This window comes from Xenopus laevis, chromosome 2L (assembly GCF_017654675.1).
Source record: "Xenopus laevis strain J_2021 chromosome 2L, Xenopus_laevis_v10.1, whole genome shotgun sequence".
Lineage (NCBI taxonomy): Eukaryota > Metazoa > Chordata > Amphibia > Anura > Pipidae > Xenopus > Xenopus laevis.
In genome coordinates this window covers 167,362,676-167,380,795 of record NC_054373.1, presented here as the reverse complement: position 1 = coordinate 167,380,795, position 18,120 = coordinate 167,362,676, and the positions used below count along the sequence as shown (strand labels likewise).

At 40.1% G+C, this 18,120-nt stretch overlaps 1 protein-coding gene across 1 annotated transcript in view; it reads right to left on the bottom strand.

Annotated features, from left to right (window-relative positions):
- Positions 1-18,120, bottom strand: part of micu2.L (mitochondrial calcium uptake 2 L homeolog) — a 204,302-nt gene that overhangs the window by 59,548 nt on the left and 126,634 nt on the right. Inside the window, exons 3-4 of the mRNA XM_018247734.2 lie at positions 4,427-4,458; positions 3,389-3,464 (exon numbers count right to left, since the gene is read on the bottom strand). Coding sequence (XP_018103223.1) covers positions 3,389-3,464; positions 4,427-4,458 — 108 coding nt within the window. The remainder of the gene's footprint in view (positions 1-3,388; positions 3,465-4,426; positions 4,459-18,120) is intronic.

Here is an 18,120-nt window from a genome sequence, read left to right as displayed (position 1 = left end):
CGTTTTTGCCCAGTCTCTTTCTTATGGTGGAGTCGTGAACACTGACCTTAATTGAGGCAAGTGAGGCCTGCAGTTCTTTAGATGTTGTCCTGGGGTCTTTTGTGGCCTCTCGGATGAGTTGTCTCTGCGCTCTTGGGGTAATTTTGGTCGGCCGGCCACTCCTGGGAAGGTTCACCACTGTTCCATGTTTTTGCCATTTGTGGATAATGGCTCTCACTGTGGTTCGCTGGAGTCCCAAAGCTTTAGAAATGGCTTTATAACCTTTGAAATTGAACTCAGGTGTGATAAACCACAGTTAAGTTATTTTTTAACAAGGGGGGCAATCACTTTTTCACACAGGCCCATGTAGAGTTGGAGTTTTTTTTCTCCCTTAATAACGTAAACCTTCATTTAAAAACTGCATTTTGTGTTCAATTATGTTATCTTTGACTAATAGTTAACGGTTTTTGATGAGCAGAAACATTTAAGTATGACAAACATGCAAAAGAATAAGAAATCAGGAAGGGGGGAAATAGTTTTTCACACCACTGTAGCAGACACAGTAGTCCTCCTGCCATTATTCAAGACATTAAAGGAGAACTAAAGTTTAACTAAAGAAGTAGGGCAGAAATGTTGTACAGGTATGGAACCGGTTATCCAGAATGCTTGGGACCTGGGGCTTTCTGTATAACAAATCATTCTGTAATTTTTCATACCTTAAGTCTAGGAAAAAATCATATAAACATTAATAAACCCAATGGATTGGTTCTTCTTTCAATAAGGATTCATTATATCTTAATCTGGATTGTGTACAGGGTACTGTTTTATTATTACAGAGAAAAAGGAAATCATTTAAAAATGTAATTTAATTATTTGGATAAAATGGAGTCTAAGGGAGATGCCCTTTCCATAATTCGGAGCTTTCTGGATAATGGGTTTCCAGAGTACGAATCCCATTCCTGTACATTATGTTTTGGGCTTCTGTACCAGCCCAAGGCAACCACAGCCCTTTAGCAGTAAAGATCTGTGTCTCCAAAGATGCCCCAGTAGCTCCCCATCTTCTTTTCTGCTGATTCACTGCTCATGCTCTGTGCTGCTGTCACTTACTGAGCTTGGGGACTGATGCATTAGATACTGAATATATATATATAGAATATAAATGTCACAATATATAAGGCTGATTAGAAAATCCTTATTGGTACATGACAGTTCAGAAACCAGTGCAATTCGCATCAGAATTTAATAATCAGCCCTGTAGCATCATCTTATATTACAGGCCAACCTTATTTTCTGCTTGATAATTTGCAACAACCCCACAGACACTCCTAACAAAATCCAAGATGGGAAACTATTGTGACAATTGTGAAGTCCTGGATCATTACTACTATAGAGATGCTGAATCTTTAGGCTGGTTCAATTAGCTCAGTATAAAAAATATGGCATTTCTAGCCATATTTATTATTAGGGTTGAGATCTCCTTTAAGATTGCTGGCCTGGGCCTGGCCTTAGTCTAGAGACGTTAGCTTTAGGCGAAAGGATTTCCAACGTGCGGCCCTGCAACTCTTGCTGCACTGGAAATTCCAGCTGTTTTTCAATAGGTTTCTGGTAGTAGACGATACCAGAAGTAGAAATAGTTTGACAACAAGTGGAGGGTTGCAGATTGAGAAATTAAAGGGGTGGTTCACCTTAACTTTTAATATGTTATAGAATGGCTCATATATGTTAAAGATTTTGAATTATTTGCCTTTTTTCTTCTGACTCTTTCCAGCATTCATATGGGGGTCAGTGACCCCCTTCTAAAAAAATAAGGCTACACATGTATTGTTATTGCTACTTTTTATTACTTATAATTCTATTCAGGCCTTCTCCTGTTCATATTCCAGTCTCTTATTCAAATGAATACATGGTTGATAAGGTAATTTGGACCCTAGCAACCAGATGGCTGAAATTGAATAAAAAGCTAAATAACTACAAATAATAAAACATGAAAACCAAATGCAAATTGTCTCAGAATATCGCTCTCTACATCATAATAAAAGTTAATTTAAAGGTGAACAACCCCTTTAGTGGAGTTACAGTATGTCAGTGACAGAATTGTGATGCAATGACCAATAAGCTGTTCCTATTTTATTTTAACACTATGATGTACAAAACATTATGATTACAAGTTTATTCCATTTCCCCATCACCAGGGTCACAGATACAGAGGATGCAGACCCAACAACTGCTGCAGCGGGACACTGACTGGTACACAATTTCTATAGAAACTTTCCGTAAAAAATGTCTTATTGCTTAAGCCTTAAAATAATTTTGCTGCGGGGGCCCATTACTTCTAGTTATGTCTCTGGCTGTCAGTACTCCTAACTTCTATATGATATAAATAGCCTCCCATCATAATCCTTAATGGTCTCAATGTGGATGGAGCTGTGTGTGTTTGTATATTTTCAGTGGTACGGAGCGGGCACAGTGCAACAACGTCAGGCTCCCTTTGATGTGAGTTCTACTGAAAAGAGATGTCATCGCTGCGCAATATAAAGCAAGAATGTGTGTTTGTTCAGCAAAGAGATTTACAATTAACATGCTGCCCGTGTAGATTACAGCAAGATACTGTAGATCATATATCACCTGACTTGTTCCTAACTAGAAATAAGGGTAAAAAGAGGGAGATACATGGTACTAGCATACACTGCATTATAATACAGGCTGCATAACAATAAGAGGGCACCTCCTCATGGTGAAGAAGATTTGTACACGGACAGACAGGTTTTTGGGAGGGCTGTCCAGGTGAAAACTGCCTGTCTGGATTTCCAAATTTTAAGGCATTAAAATGAATGGTGCAACGATCAGCCAATCGGAGATCGCCACATCATGACACCGCCCCTGATGTCACGGGTACACCCTGGACTGGCACCCGCCCTCTGATGTCATATACCCACCCCCAATGTCATCGGACCCGCCCGGACTGTTTTTCGGAAGAAGGTGGCAACCCTATTATAAACTGCCAACTAAATATAGGCAGAAGAGGAAGGCAAATGATATAAGAAGCATTAAATGCAATGAAAACCAGTTAAAAAGGTTGATTTTTACTAGGAATGCACCGAATCCAGGATTCCAAACCGAATTTGAATTTGCATACGTAAAGGGAACTCGTGTGAATTTTTTTTGTCAGAAAACAAAGGAAGTAAAAAAATGTTCCCCACTTTTACCTTTCCTGCCTCTAATTTGCATATGCAAAATAGGATTCGGTTCGGTATTTGCCCGAGTTTTTCGCAAAGGATTTGGAGGTTCGCCCGTATCTAAAATAGTGGATTCGGTGCATCCCTGATTTTTACATACTTATTTTAAACTAACCCTTTAAAATAAATGCATTTCAATGGCCCAGACCCAAATAATATACAGAAAATGTTACCTTTATCTCCAAGATCTCGGAAAAAAGTGCATCCTGGTTTGGCCTTTGTTGCTTGAGACAACATAGCATCTAACTCCTTTAAATACAGGCAGATTTAAGATTGTTACCGTTTAGCTTTAAGAAGAAAATACATTTTAATTTTCAAGGATAAAAAATAACAGTATGCGATAATATGGACAAACAATCCCTGTTATGTTTAAAGGGTAAGGCATTTTTAGTAGCTTAAAGGAGAATTCAACCGTAAAGTAAAAAACCCCCTACCTCCTACCCTTTATAGACCCCCCTCCCTCCAGCCTATCTGCTACCCCGGGCAAATGCCCCTAAGTCTTTACTGACCCCTCTGTGCAAATTCTGTCCGGCAGAGTTCATGGTAGCCATCTTCTTCTCTTCGGTAATTTTAGGGTAGTAAGTGCTGTATCAGCGCATGCGCAGTTGGAGCAATTTTCTGTTTTGCGACAACTACGCATGAGATGCAAGTCACGGAATTTGCGAAGCGCCGATTTCTTTCCGAAGATTACAGAAGAGCCGGAAGATGGCTGCTGTGAATTCCGCTGGACAGAATCTGCACCGAGGGGTAAGTAAAGCGTTTGCCCAGGGTAACAGCTAGGATGGTGGGGGGAGGAGGGGGTCTATGTAGGGTAGGGTTTTTTTTTTTTATTTTATGGTTGAATTCTTCTTTAAGGCACAAAATGTCTCAATGTCCTAAATATATTGATAATGAGTGCAGAGGACCTCTTGTATTTGTCTGTATTGATAATATATAAATTAGGTGTCTGTGTGTGACCATCTACGTAACAGCTCTATGTGCTCAAAATAGGCAGCATTAGCTCACCCTGGAGTTTCTGAGTGATTTAACTGGACAACGGTGAGCCTGAGCCTATTTTAATACATAAACCCCACATTACCAATACTTTGAGCAACTCTAGCATGGTCCAACCCCACACTTACCTATGATGTAAAGGAGTTAACACAATATATGGGTAATAGATGCCACTAAAATAGGCTTGGGCATTGCAAAGGGAAAGCAAAATGTCTTACCTTTTTTGCTATCGTTTTCGATATAGTCCTACCTGAAAGAAAAAAATAGATACATATGTAAATACTTAAAACTGCAAAAATCTTCTGTGCAAATGTAGAGGATTTCTTTATTTAGCAAAAAGAAACCCATCATTACACAAACCCAGCCTATAAAAAGTCCAGTTGATATACACATCATATGATATATCTATCATCCAGAATGTTTGGGGCCTGGGATTTTCCAGTTAATACGTCTTCCAATGATGTAAAGGACCATAATTTAAGATTACTGAAAACATGTTAAAAAAAATATGATTTTCTACATGGATTTATGCTAGAATGACAGCCTACTGCTGTAGCTTAGCAAAATGCAGTCCCAGGCCAACAATAAGGAGACACTGGCAAAAGATAGAGAGGCTGAGCTGTCTGCACAAGGCACAATTCCTATATAAAGTACATCTGATTATTTTTAACTCAATGTAATACTGATATTTATAAACTAATGGTAGCCCTGCATTCCTGAGATGCTTGCCTGTAGTCAGTCTTCTCTGTTTTATCTATACCATGAAGGGGCTGGGATTGCCCTTGTGCACCAACAGTCTGATTGCAAGCCTTTATGGTGAGCTGCAAAGATCCTTTTTTTGGTAATTACACATCTTTACTGTAGGAACCCTTAGCTGCATTCTTTTAGCGCTTTTCAGCTTTTAACCAATGATGTACAAACAATTTTACACCTGCAGTAAATCCGTAAACCAAGCAGACTTATTTTAGATTGGCATTGTAGACCAACACAAATGTAATGTCTGAAGGTTAGAAGGAGCTGGAATCGAACCAGGCTTCCCTAATTCAGCATCTTGTGTATCAATCCAACATCCCAGCCTGCTAAATCACTCCTTTATTCCTGACCTTGAGACTAAACTCCTACAAAGATTAGATTACATTATATACGGTTATATTTGAAGCTGATAAAGCATTTTTAAATGGCCAACGTAGTCTGAAGTAGAGTGCAAACTGGTATCAGGAACATTCTCTTGGCTAGGCTAAGCCAAATAATTGCTCACCTTATGATCCTTATCTCAGTGTTCATTCCAAACAGAGAAGTCCTGTCCAAATTCCTTGTTATGAATTTACCCAAAATCATAGTTAACGTTTTAGGTATAATGCAACAAAAAAACTATGCAGTATTATGCCGTGCAATTCAATCCACCACACATAATGAATGTAATTAAAACTCTCATCATACCAACAGTTAAATAAAGTAAGAGGCTGAATTGTAAGGGACAGAATACTGAGCAGTCGAAGGAGAAGATAAGTACTAAGGGGTACCAGGTGGTCCTCTACTGCTCAATTGGACCAGTTCCTATGCCCTCCCCAGACTCACAGAGTGATCCAACCCCTCCCTTACATTGTTTCACTATGTAGTGATGGATTCTGCTTTCCAGATAATCTGACATCCACTTACTATGGAAAGCAGAGGGACCTCCACAATAGAAGGCAAGAGAGGGGTTGCATTACACTGCTAGCCTATGGGGAACTTGTCGCAGCAAGCAGAGAAATAGACTATCTTTGTTTCCTTTCAATCTGTGGAATCAGGTATGCTTGCGTTAAAAAAATATATATATATTTTTGGTAGTTCAGATCGTGTTCATCCACCTTGAATATAAGTGTTCAGCCAAACCAAATCCAAACTCTAAGGATTTCTTGAAATCCTCCTAAAAAAGGCTAGTGTTGGCCAAATACTAAACCAACTCCAAATTCGGCACATCTCTAGTTGAAATCAAAATTTTTGGAAAACTAGCAGAAGAAAAACTGGATTGTTCTTAACACTGATACATTGGCCCAACTAAACTCTAAGGACTTTGCCCATTCCAGAGGGATATAAAACGAAGTATCAACCATAAACTTGAATGTAACAGTCCAACTAGAGCATATGGTCATATTATCATGAACAATAATGGAATAAGTCTACCTATAGTAATAAGTCAAATCAACTAGACTTGCTGTATCTTTTTGCCAAGAAAGCAAAACACCTTCAAGAGCAAAAAAAAATACAGGAAGTCCATATGATTTACTATAGATATACCATGACCTGGATGAATGAGAACCTTCACAAACACAACAGAATAGGTACTTGTATTTAGCAAGGTATAAAAGGATTCTAAGATTGTAAGAATCCAGTGGCAAACACAATACACCATAACCGTTTATAAAACATATAATTCTTCTATGACCAACCCACTTCTCTCTTTGGATGTCTCTAAGAAACCATGAGATTTAACAAAAATGGAGGATTGTATATACAAATTTTCCTTACAGTAATATGTGTGAATCTTATTGAAGCTAAATGTTTACCCATATAGCTATTTCAATTTCTTTTTTTTTTGTATTTCAAGAATATTTTATTCAATAAGAACAAGCAAGCGTACATTAAACACAGGAAAAAGAATCACATCTGATCAACATACAGACATGTTAGCATATGCTGTTGTACGATTACATTTCAAAAATCAACTCTCACCAATAATGTCAAAGAAAGAAGAAAGTAGAAAAGAAAGAAAAGGGTTGGAGGGGGTAAGGGGGGGGTGGAGCTTGAAGGCCAACGTTCCCGCATATTGCTATATTTTCACAGTTCGTCACGTGCATGTAAGTAGGAGATCCAGGGCTGCCAGGTCGACATAAAGTTATCTTTTTTCTCTGTTTGATATGATGTCAGTTCCTCCATAAGGTAAATATCCCTGTCATTGGCAACCCATTCCTCAAAAGTCGGGGGAGTGACTTCTCTCCAGTGTCTTGGGATTATTATTTTTGCTGCTAGTAATAGTTGATTTAGCAGGCTATACTTGAATGTATGTTCCGGAATCTCAGTATGAAGTAATAGGAGTAATTGAGGTGTTAAATCAACCTGATAGCCCAGAATCTCCCGACAAGCCTGTTTAATGCTATCCCAAAATGGTTGCAACTTCTCGCAGAAAAACCAGATATGAGAAATATTCCCTGCGTCTTTATGACATCTCCAACATAGATTATCTGGTGTCAGATGCATTTGGGACAATTTAGTAGGTGTTCTATACCAATACGATACGATTTTATAAGAGTTCTCCTGAAATTTGTTATTTATAGAACATTTCGCTAATAGTCTGAAGACTTTTTCCCATTCAGCCTCCGACAAACTTAGCTGCAATTCAGATTCCCATGACTTTGTGAAATGCGGCAACTGAGGAAACTTTGTATGTAAAATTAGCCTGTAAAGCATGGAAATTAAATGCTGAGGAACAATTTTTTTATCACAAAGAGTTTCAAACTCAGTCAGTGGTCGAGTGGCTTGTTGGAGCATTGGGTTTAGTTGTAGAAAGTGTTGGATTTGGCAGTATCTCCAGTGATCTCTCTCTCCCCACGCAGGTTTGGAATTCTCTATACAGGACATAGAGGAGTCTGTTTTAAGGATATGTTTCAGCTGTAAGTTTTGTATCCCAAAAGCAGATGCCATTCCCTTGTCCAAAATTCCTGGCAGAAAGTCAAGGTTTTGGCCCAAAGGAAGAAGCGGAGAGGGGAATGGAATAAGCTGATACTTTCGGTTAAATTTGTACCAGAACTGTTCCAGGGCTAACGTTTGAGGGTTGTCTTTCAAGGAAAGAGCCACATGCTTCCCTCTGTTCCAAAGGATGTTGTTGACAGGGAATTTGACTCCGTTATCCTCTATACATTTCCATTGCTTCGTTGATTGAGCATTAGAATGTTCAACTAACTTCGCCAATAAACATGCTTGATAATACGAAAAACAGTCAGGTAGGCTTAATCCTCCCCTCCCTTTGGGTAAGCATAATATAGGCCTGCTAATTCTAGGATGTTTATTAGCCTACACAAATTTGCTAATTATAGTGTTTAAAGAGAGAAAGAAACCCTGGGGGACAAAGACAGGCAAAGTTTGAAACAGGTATAACAGTTTAGGCAAAATTTACATTTTCACTATAGCTATCCTACCCGTCCATGTGAAGTGGGTTTTGTCCCAATCTTTCAGCAAAGCAGCTATTGTATTAATCATAGGTTTATAATTGTAGATATATACTTTGCCCAGGTCACAAGGAATATATACACCCAGGTATTTAATTTTCTCCGTCTGCCATTGAAAGTTGAAATTAGCCCTTAATTGATGAATCGAAGATTGTTGCATATAAATAGGGAGGACTTCAGATTTGGTCAGATTAATTTTATAATTGGAGAGTTCTCCATAAATCGCGAGTTCTTTAATAGCATTGGGCATCGAAATATGTGGGTTGGTTATGACTAAGAGGAGGTCATCTGCAAATGCAGCAAGTTTATATTCCTGTGTGTCTATAGTCATCCCTGAGATATCCGAGTTGTTTCTGAGTGCTATCAATAGGTGTTCCATACAGAGAACATATAGTAATGGGGATAATGGGCAGCCCTGTCGAGTACCGTTCTTAATATCAAAAGTGTCAGAGAGGATACCATTCAGCCGTACTTTGGCTGAGGGAATCGTGTAGACAGCCATAATTTTATCCCTGAAAGGCTTCTCCATTCCAGTCCCCTCTAATACTAGTTTGAGAAACGTCCAATTAACCCTATCGAACGCCTTCTCCGCGTCAGTGGAGAGGAGCAGAGAAGGCGTTCGGTGAGCCTTCGCCCAACTAATTAGATTAAGAATTTTCATGGTATTCTCCTTGCCCTCCCTCCCCTTGACAAAGCCGACTTGATCATCATGTATCAACAGTGGAAGAAGTGGGTTAAGTCTCTGCGCTATAATTTTTGTGTATAATTTCAGGTCAATATTCAGTAGCGATATGGGTCTATAATTACCACAAAGTGTGGCGTCTTTGCCTGGTTTAGGGATGACCGTGATATAGGCGAGTAAAGCCTCCTTGTTCAAAGGATGGTTCTCATCTATCTCGTTTATAAAATTGAGAAAGAGGGGAGCCAATTGAGCAGAAAAAACCTTGTAGAATTTTCCAGTATAACCGTCAGGCCCTGGGGACTTGTGCAGTTTTAAATTTTTGATAGCAGTCAGTACTTCTTGTTTTTGGAATGGTGCACTCAATTCCTTAAGGAGATTACCGTCTATGCCTGGTAGGGGATATTTTGCTAAATAAGTTCCAATCCTCGCTTCCAATGTATTTTGAGTCATAGTTTTGGGGATACTGTACAAGTCCCGATAATACTGTTTAAAGGTTTCGGCTATTTTTGTCGGTAAGATCTGTGTGTTCCCTTGTTGGTCAGTTATTTTATGTATATAAGAGAGGTTCTGTCTATTTTTTAGGGCAGTGGCTAACAATCTCCCCGATTTGTTTCCAAATTCGTAATACTTTTGTTTTAGCTTTATCATTGCATGTTTGCTTTGGGCATTTAGTATCTGTCTTAATTCTGTTCTTTTCGCTGTTAGAATTTTGAGGTTGTCTAGCGATGGGTTTGCAATGTGCTGAGCCTCTAACTGTTGGATTTGAATAAATAAGTTGTCCAGTGTACTCTGACGCTGTCTTTTGAGGCGTGCGCCATGCTTGATCAAAATACCTCTGATCAGACATTTCAACGCTTGCCATTTCGTTTGATGCGAAGTGGAATCATTAGCCACTCTAGGGATGTATTCCTTAATAGTTCCCTCAATTTCTTCCCTACAATCAGCATTATCTAAAAGATTTTCTTAAGCCTCCAATTCCAAACCGGTTTTGGTTTGTTTGGTACATTAATCACAATATGAACAGCTGCATGGTCAGACCAGGTTATGTTATCCATATCCGCTTTCACTAGCCAATGCAAGTAATGTTGGGAGATGAAAACATAATCCAGGCGGGAGTAACGCTTTTGAGGGAAAGAAAAATGAGTGTATTGTTTAGCAGTGGGATTAAGAAACCTCCAGGAGTCAATGACTCTCAGGTTTTGTAGTGATTTGGCAGCTCGAGTAATGTGTTTAGGGGTCAGTAGGGATTGTCCCTTGGAAGTGTCCAGTTTGGGGTTTAGGGCGATATTAAGATCTCCTCCCAGAATCAGTAGCCCTTCTGAGAAGGTAGAAATCTTCGTATGCAGTTTAGATAGGTATTGCGCCTGATTGAGGTTGGGTAAATAGAAACTACCAATGGTATAAGGAGTATGAAACAATAGGCCTTTTATCAAAACATATCTACCGTTATGGTCAACAAGAGTATCAGTAACCCTGAAATCAATTGACCTTTTAATAGCTATCGCTACCCCCTTCGTTTTTTGCAGAGGATTATTACTGTAAAACCATTGCGAATATTGACCCAATTTATGCATTTGGGGAGCTTCGTTCCTAAAATGAGTTTCCTGAAGTAAAATTATATCCCCTTTGTTTTTCCTCATTAAAGTTATCAGTTGTTTCCTCTTTTCCGGGACATTTAAGCCATTCACATTCAAAGAAATTATTTTCAAATTACTCTCCATCATACAAACAATATTTATCAATAGCAGCACATAATATAAATTTCTTACCGAGAACGTAGCCTCCAAGCTCAGGGTGGGAAAGGGTACCCGGGAAGGGTCGGGAGAAAAAAGTAGTAGAAATATAATTAACACATGTCTTGCAATCCAACACAATGCAGTAACTGGAACAACATATTCCTAGCAAGTATGTGAGCATAGAAAAAACCAAAAGGAAAGACACATACAGTGTAAATGGGCTTCTCTCCTGCAAATGCAGACCATTCGTCAGACAATATGTCTGGCCCATTGCTGGGGGGGTGGTAGTGAGCAACATGTGTCGTGCAGTAGCACCGTGGTAGAAAAATGCTAGAGCTCATGAGTAGCAAAAATATGGAACAATAATTTCGTAAGTGGAGCATAACAATAGAGAAGGGATGGAAAAAAAAAACGGCTAATTAACTTGAAACACCGTCCGCTGTTTTGGGAATTCACCCAGGGTTAGATGGCATAGGGCTTCCCGGAGCTTTCCCGGGTGTTTGTCGTGATCTGCTTCTTTTCGCCTTAGGTGATTCCACCTCTTTCCAAGGATCTTGATGCAGCAACAGGGTTGGTGTCGGTAACTGTACAAATTTAACCCATTCTGAAAGATCAAGCTTCGGAGCATTACAGGCCTGTAGGAAGGGACGCAGATCCTCAGGTGCTGATATTGTGTGTGATTTCCCAGCAATAGTGGCCTGGATGCTAAATGGGTACCCCCACCTGAACAAAATTTTATTTTCCTTCAAGAAGTTCGTCAGGGGTTGGAGGAGTCGTCTTTGTTGTAGCGTGTACCATGACAAATCTTGCATGATAGAGACTTCAGCATCATCCATTTTAATCAGCTTCTGTTGTCGTGCTTTAGAGAGGATTTCTTCTTTCACAGTGAAATGCAACAGGCAGCATATGACATCTCGTGGTTTATCAGACGGAAGTCCTTTAGGTCGTAGTGCTCGGTGAACCCTTTCGATGTGTATCTCATTGGTATCGGGCATGTTGAGCACAGAGTTAAACAAAGAAGTTACCGTACGTTTAAGGGTACTTGCCTCCACTGTTTCAGGGAGACCTCTTATGCGCAAATTACAGCGCCTCCCTCTGTTATCAAGATCCTCCACCCGTCGAGTCAGAGATTGGATCGCTTTGTTTTGTATTTGAGACACGTTGAGTAGTGAGTCAACTGATAGCTCAATTTGTTCCGTTCTGCACTCAATAGTGTCAGTCCTGGCATGAATGGATGCTATTTCAGTCTTAAGTTCAGCTACTTCCTCCTTTAGCGCACTTTTAATCTGGGTCGCCAAATCTTTCAGATCACGTTTTGTGGGTAATGATTTTAGGAGTGCAAAAGTGTTACTTTCCGAAACGGTAGAGTCGTCATCAGAGGCCTGGTCCTCTCTCTCAGCCCGTTCCAGCCTGTCAGACTCTGCTCGTGACCTCTCCTGCTCAGCTGGAGCTAAAAATTTCTTTAAAAATTTTTGGGTTTCGGTCATCTTATACTGTTTCGGAGGGTCTCTTACGCCTTCCTTTACTTTGCCGTTTTTACCCATGCCAGTATAGGGATTTTCCACTTAACAAGATGAGCACTAGCACACGGTCAATATTAGATATCCATCATAGGGTGCAGACAGTCCCAGCGCTTAAGTGGAGCCAGTGTATGAGGCCTCCGTGAGACCCTAAGTAGCCCCCTGGGAAGGACAGGGTCTATGCCGCTCCCTGGTGAAAATGTAGGCTGCAAAAAAGTCAATTTGCTGTATAAGTCCTAGGCCTTGCAATATTAGTAGCTGTGGGGGTGACCCTCAGTGCCCAAAGCAGCAAGGATGGAAGGCTGCCTAGTGGTAATCAGCCAGGGAGGTCTGGGATGACGCACCTCTGAGCTGCCAAGGCTAATGGGAGGCCTGCAAGGCTGATGCGCTATACAAGCGCGGTATGGCAAATGTCCACGGGGCCCCGAGGTACTCACCCCTTGGAGGCAGCTATGTGCAGCGTCGGAAGGTGCTTTGCGGAGGAGCGCCGGTTTGCGGCCCTTGCGGTCTGGTCGCGCCGCAACCACGTGGGCTAAATCTAGGCCGCGGCTTCGGCGTATCCCTAGGCCGTGACTGTCGGGAAGACCGCACAGGCCCCAGCGACTCCCAGAAAGGCTCTTTATGGAGCGGAAGCCTTCCCCAAACCGGCCGGACTGTACTCCTTGGCGGGTGGTGAGTAGCGGTGCTGGTATTAGCCAATTTGGCCAGCTGGATGGGGAGCACTGTAAAGGTGCGTCTGCACTGGTGCCCGGTTAGCCACGCCCCCAGCTATTTCAATTTCATCTCTCACTTGTTTAACTTTCTACAGCTTTTAGGAGATTGTCACCATGGCTGAATCTGCATCATGGATAGTGCCAATCCTTAAACAGAAGGATAATATGTATCAAGTTCTAATGGAGGATGACATGTAGTTTTACCCGTTAGACACTCAACATCCTACAGATTGTGGTGTCTTCATTTTTAAAGTTGGCTGTACGAAGAATCATCCTCTACATACAACCTTTACATATATACAAGCAACAGAGGACCATCAATGTTGCCACACCTGATGCTATTACCGGTGATGTTAAGAGGCACATTTGCTAAAGTGTGAATTTTCTCTTCACCTAACTTCAGCAAAGTTCGCCTCACTTCTCCAGGTGTATTTTCACAACACATCTCCATATTTACTAAATGTCTTGAAAAGTTCACTTTTTCAAGAGAAATCTGGTGAATTTTCTCCTGTCATAAGTTCTCTGCGAAAAATTGGCAGTATATTTCCACATACAGTATATTTGAGATACAATATATTTACAGTAATGAATGGTTCACTTAATATTGCCATACAAGGTTTCGTTATATCAATGACGTATTTGCCATATGGACGGGGCCACATTGGACCCTAAAGGGATTTGTAAGGGACATAAATAAATCGTTACCCTATATCAAGTTCACGGCTGACAGCAGTGAGGACTGTGTCTCTTTTTTAGACACTAAGGTGTTGGTGTTCCACAGCTCTATCAGTGGATTTGTATACCAAGTCCGCTGACAGAAATACTCTGCTACACTTCGACTCCTTTCACCCTATACAAGTAAAGAAATCCCTTCCAAAGTCTCAGTTTAGCAGGGTAAAACGTATTGTAACGGATGATGCATTATTACCCAAAAGATTGGATGAAATGCATATGAAATTTAGGGAGCGTGGGTATCCCGACAATTTGTTGCAACTTCAACGTAAGGAGATAGATAAACTAGATGAGGGTAATATGCTTTTGGGACGATATAGACAACAAGAAGATCGGATCCCATTTGTCTCGAAATACCACACTTTAAGCCACCAGGTGGCAGATTTTGTAAGAAAACACTGGAAAATTCTTAAGGAGGGTCTCCCCCAAGTAACTAGTTTTGAAAAAAACCCTCTTATGTCATATAAAAAAAGACAGAAACCAAGGTAGAGAGCTTAAAACCTTGAACACATACCTTTGCGGTACCAGGTGCTGTACTGAAGGACCCACGCCTGTTACAGGGCCAAATTATCCAATCAGAGCAGATATCAGCAGCACACCGTAGATATGAACAAACGTGTATTTTATTGCATCAAATCATTTTAAACAGGGCAACGTTTCGGGCCGCCCGGGCTCTTTATCAAGCCTAGTGTTATAATTCCCACATCCATATTTAAAGCATGAGGAGGGGGTGTGGTAAAAAAGGCCACTCCCTCTTCCTGTGACATCATACAAAATCAGTGTTATTTACTTAACCCATGATGGTCAAAATTTTTTTTAAAAATATAAAGACCCCAGTCCATTACAGTGAACTCCATAAAACGTCCATCTTCCACCTGGTGTTCCACTTTACTTTATACACACTTTATACTTTATATCACTACACAAATGTAGTGATAAAAAGTTGTGTTTAAAATTTGTGTATAAAATTTAAAAAAGACATAAAAAGGACCAATTGTGATAAATTCTAATAGTGAACATTGCAAAATTTTGATAAAAAGAGAAAAGTTGTTGCTTTACATAAAAGGCACATCTTAAATGATGAACAGCCCATTTCGCGAAATACACCCCAAAAATACATAATACATTCGAACAGTATAATCTTTATCACCTGAGGCACACTCCATATCCATTCCGCATACCGCACTCAGTACACACCCGAGATACATAATGATATGCCTGGAAATTATGTCGGCACTCAGGGTATCTGTTATCAGTAACCTTTGAAGAATATAAAGACCCCAGTCCATTACAGTGAACTCCATAAAACGTCCATCTTCCACCTGGTGTTCCACTTTACTTTATACACACATAAAAATGTAGTGATAAAAAGTTGTGTTTAAAATTTGTGTATAAAATTTAAAAAAGACATAAAAAGGACCAATTGTGATAAATTCTAATAGTGAACATTGCAAAATTTTGATAAAAAGAGAAAAGTTGTTGCTTTACATAAAAGGCACATCTTAAATGATGAACAGCCCATTTCGCGAAATACACCCCAAAAATACATAATACAAATAATTGTTTCAAGTAATTGATTCTGTAGAAGAACCGAGAAGGGGTGGCAATAGATTACTTAGGCTCAAGAAACTTGAGATGATGTGGATTCACAAGTTGGATACCATTTGGCCTCGGGGCCTTAATAGAGAATACACACCTGCCATGTTTATTTCTTAGGTAGAGATATATGTCCTGTATTTAATATGAGACTGTGATTGTATACTAGTAAAATATTTTTCCCCCTTCTTTTCAAAGGTTACTGATAACAGATACCCTGAGTGCCGACATCATTTCCAGGCATATCATTATGTATCTCGGGTGTGTACTGAGTGCGGTATGCGGAATGGATATGGAGTGTGCCTCAGGTGATAAAGATTATACTGTTCGAATGTATTATGTATTTTTGGGGTGTATTTCGCGAAATGGGCTGTTCATCATTTAAGATGTGCCTTTTATGTAAAGCAACAACTTTTCTCTTTTTATCAAAATTTTTGCAATGTTCACTATTAGAATTTATCACAATTGGTCCTTTTTATGTCTTTTTTAAATTTTATACACAAATTTTAAACACAACTTTTTATCACTACATTTTTATGTGTGTATAAAGTAAAGTGGAACACCAGGTGGAAGATGGACGTTTTATGGAGTTCACTGTAATGGACTGGGGTCTTTATATTTTTAAAAAAAAATTTGACCATCATGGGTTAAGTAAATAACACTGATTTTTTATGATGTCACAGGAAGAGGGAGTGGCCTTTTTTACCACACCCCCTCCTCATGCTTTAAATATGGATGTGGGAATTATAACACTAGGCTTGATAAAGGGCCCGGGCGGCCCGAAACGTTGCCCTGTTTAAAATGATTTGATGCAATAAAATACACGTTTGTTCATATCTACGGTGTGCTGCTGATATCTGCTCTGATTATATAAAAAAGACAGAACGGTGGCCTCCATGTTGGTAAGGTCCGACATAGGAGGTCAGAAGGAGACACAAAGTGTGCTGCGGCCAGCCAAGAATGGGACGTTACCATGTTTGGGATGCAACTGCTGCTCCAATTGTCAGAAGGGTGATGTGGTATATCGCCCACGTAAAGGAACACCTATAAAAATTCGGGGGTATTATACATGTGCATCGAGTTTTGTAATCTAGATTATAAAATGCCCTTGTGGCTTATTATATGTGAGACAAACATCCCATCCTTTTAGGGAATGGATGAGAGAATATAAATCAGCAATCCGAACCAACAAAAGGGAACAAGCAGTTGCCGCCCATTTCTTGGAAGCCAACCATGGCATACACCCAGGCTTGGATTTTTGGAAAGGCCACCTAGGCCCGGGCCTAGGGCGGCAGGATTTTAGGGGGGCGGCATGCTGCCCAACCACACCCACATTTATTCAAAAACACTGGGGATGAGCAGTAGATACAATCATTTTTTAAATTTCCCCATTTCTCCAGTGCAGATGGTGAAAATTTGCACGAATAAAAGGGTGGGGACAGGGGCGATGAACGGCAGTGGGCCTAGGGGTGCCCGCTATGTAAATCCGGCCCTGCATACACCAACTTAAATACCAGGTGGTAGACCATGTACCCAATCCTAGACGTGGGTGAGATTGTGTGGGAGCATTACTTAGGAAGGAAGCAATATGGATAAGAAAATGGGAGACACTTGAACATATGATCGGGCCTGTTACCCATACAGAGTTTAAAAGATTCCACCATTCATTCTGACATTGTATTAATTTGTATACTAAGGATTAGCAACAATTGTATAATAAACATGTACTGTTAAATCAATTTGTAACCAGTAGGTGGCTATAAAAAGGCCAAACGGCCAGTGTATAGTGAGCTTGATAAAAGGCCATATGTAGGCCTGAAACGTTGCTGAACAGGTCCGCCATGAAAGTTTGAATAAAGGCGTATTTTAACTATGTGGTGCTGTGCTGAAGATTGTGTTTCTGTATATTTCCAAATGAATATATGTCAAAATACACCTTTTTTTAAATTTTCAGGGGTTAAGGTTTTCATTAGTTGGGGGGCTTTTGGTTCTCCTTTAAACATGTTGATTCGGGGATTAGAGACAGTTGTCGTATATGAAGGCAGAAATCAGTGACATTTGAAAGCGTATTTTGTCCCCGTTCTCTGGACCAATGATGGGGTATATGGTTGCACTTAACCGAATTGAAACCTTTGTTGTTATGTATGTATGTATGTATGTATGTATGTATGTATGTATGTATGTATGTATGTATGTATGTATGTATGTAGAGCAGAGTGGTGGGTAACGGTTATTAAATTTTTTTCCCTCCTACTATCTGTGATGGTAATGCCCAACACAACCCCTAAGGGTTTCCTAAGGAACATTGCTCACAAATCATTAGCATTATCATGAATGGTCTCCTTTTGAAGTCTCCTTGCATTTTTGTAAAGATAATACTGGACATTCCCAAGTGCTTTGAGCGAAGGAACTTCTACAGGAACACGCACTTTTATCTTCTGTGGTATTAGATTTTTATCGACTCGTCTCTTCATTTCTCCCAGTAATCTTGGCTTCTTTTCGTTTCCTGTCACTGTTAAGACTTTTAACTGTATAAAAGTGATGGGTGTTACTGGGTGCAAGTGTGCACTAGCTTAATTCGGCCTAATGCATATCCGAGCCCTGATGTCAGGCCTGTCCCGCATATTTATGCTGAGGCATGATATATCATGGAAAAACATTGTGAGGCTCACAATTAGCCTTGACATGAAACCACTTTTGCCCACGGCAAATCACAGCTGAATCA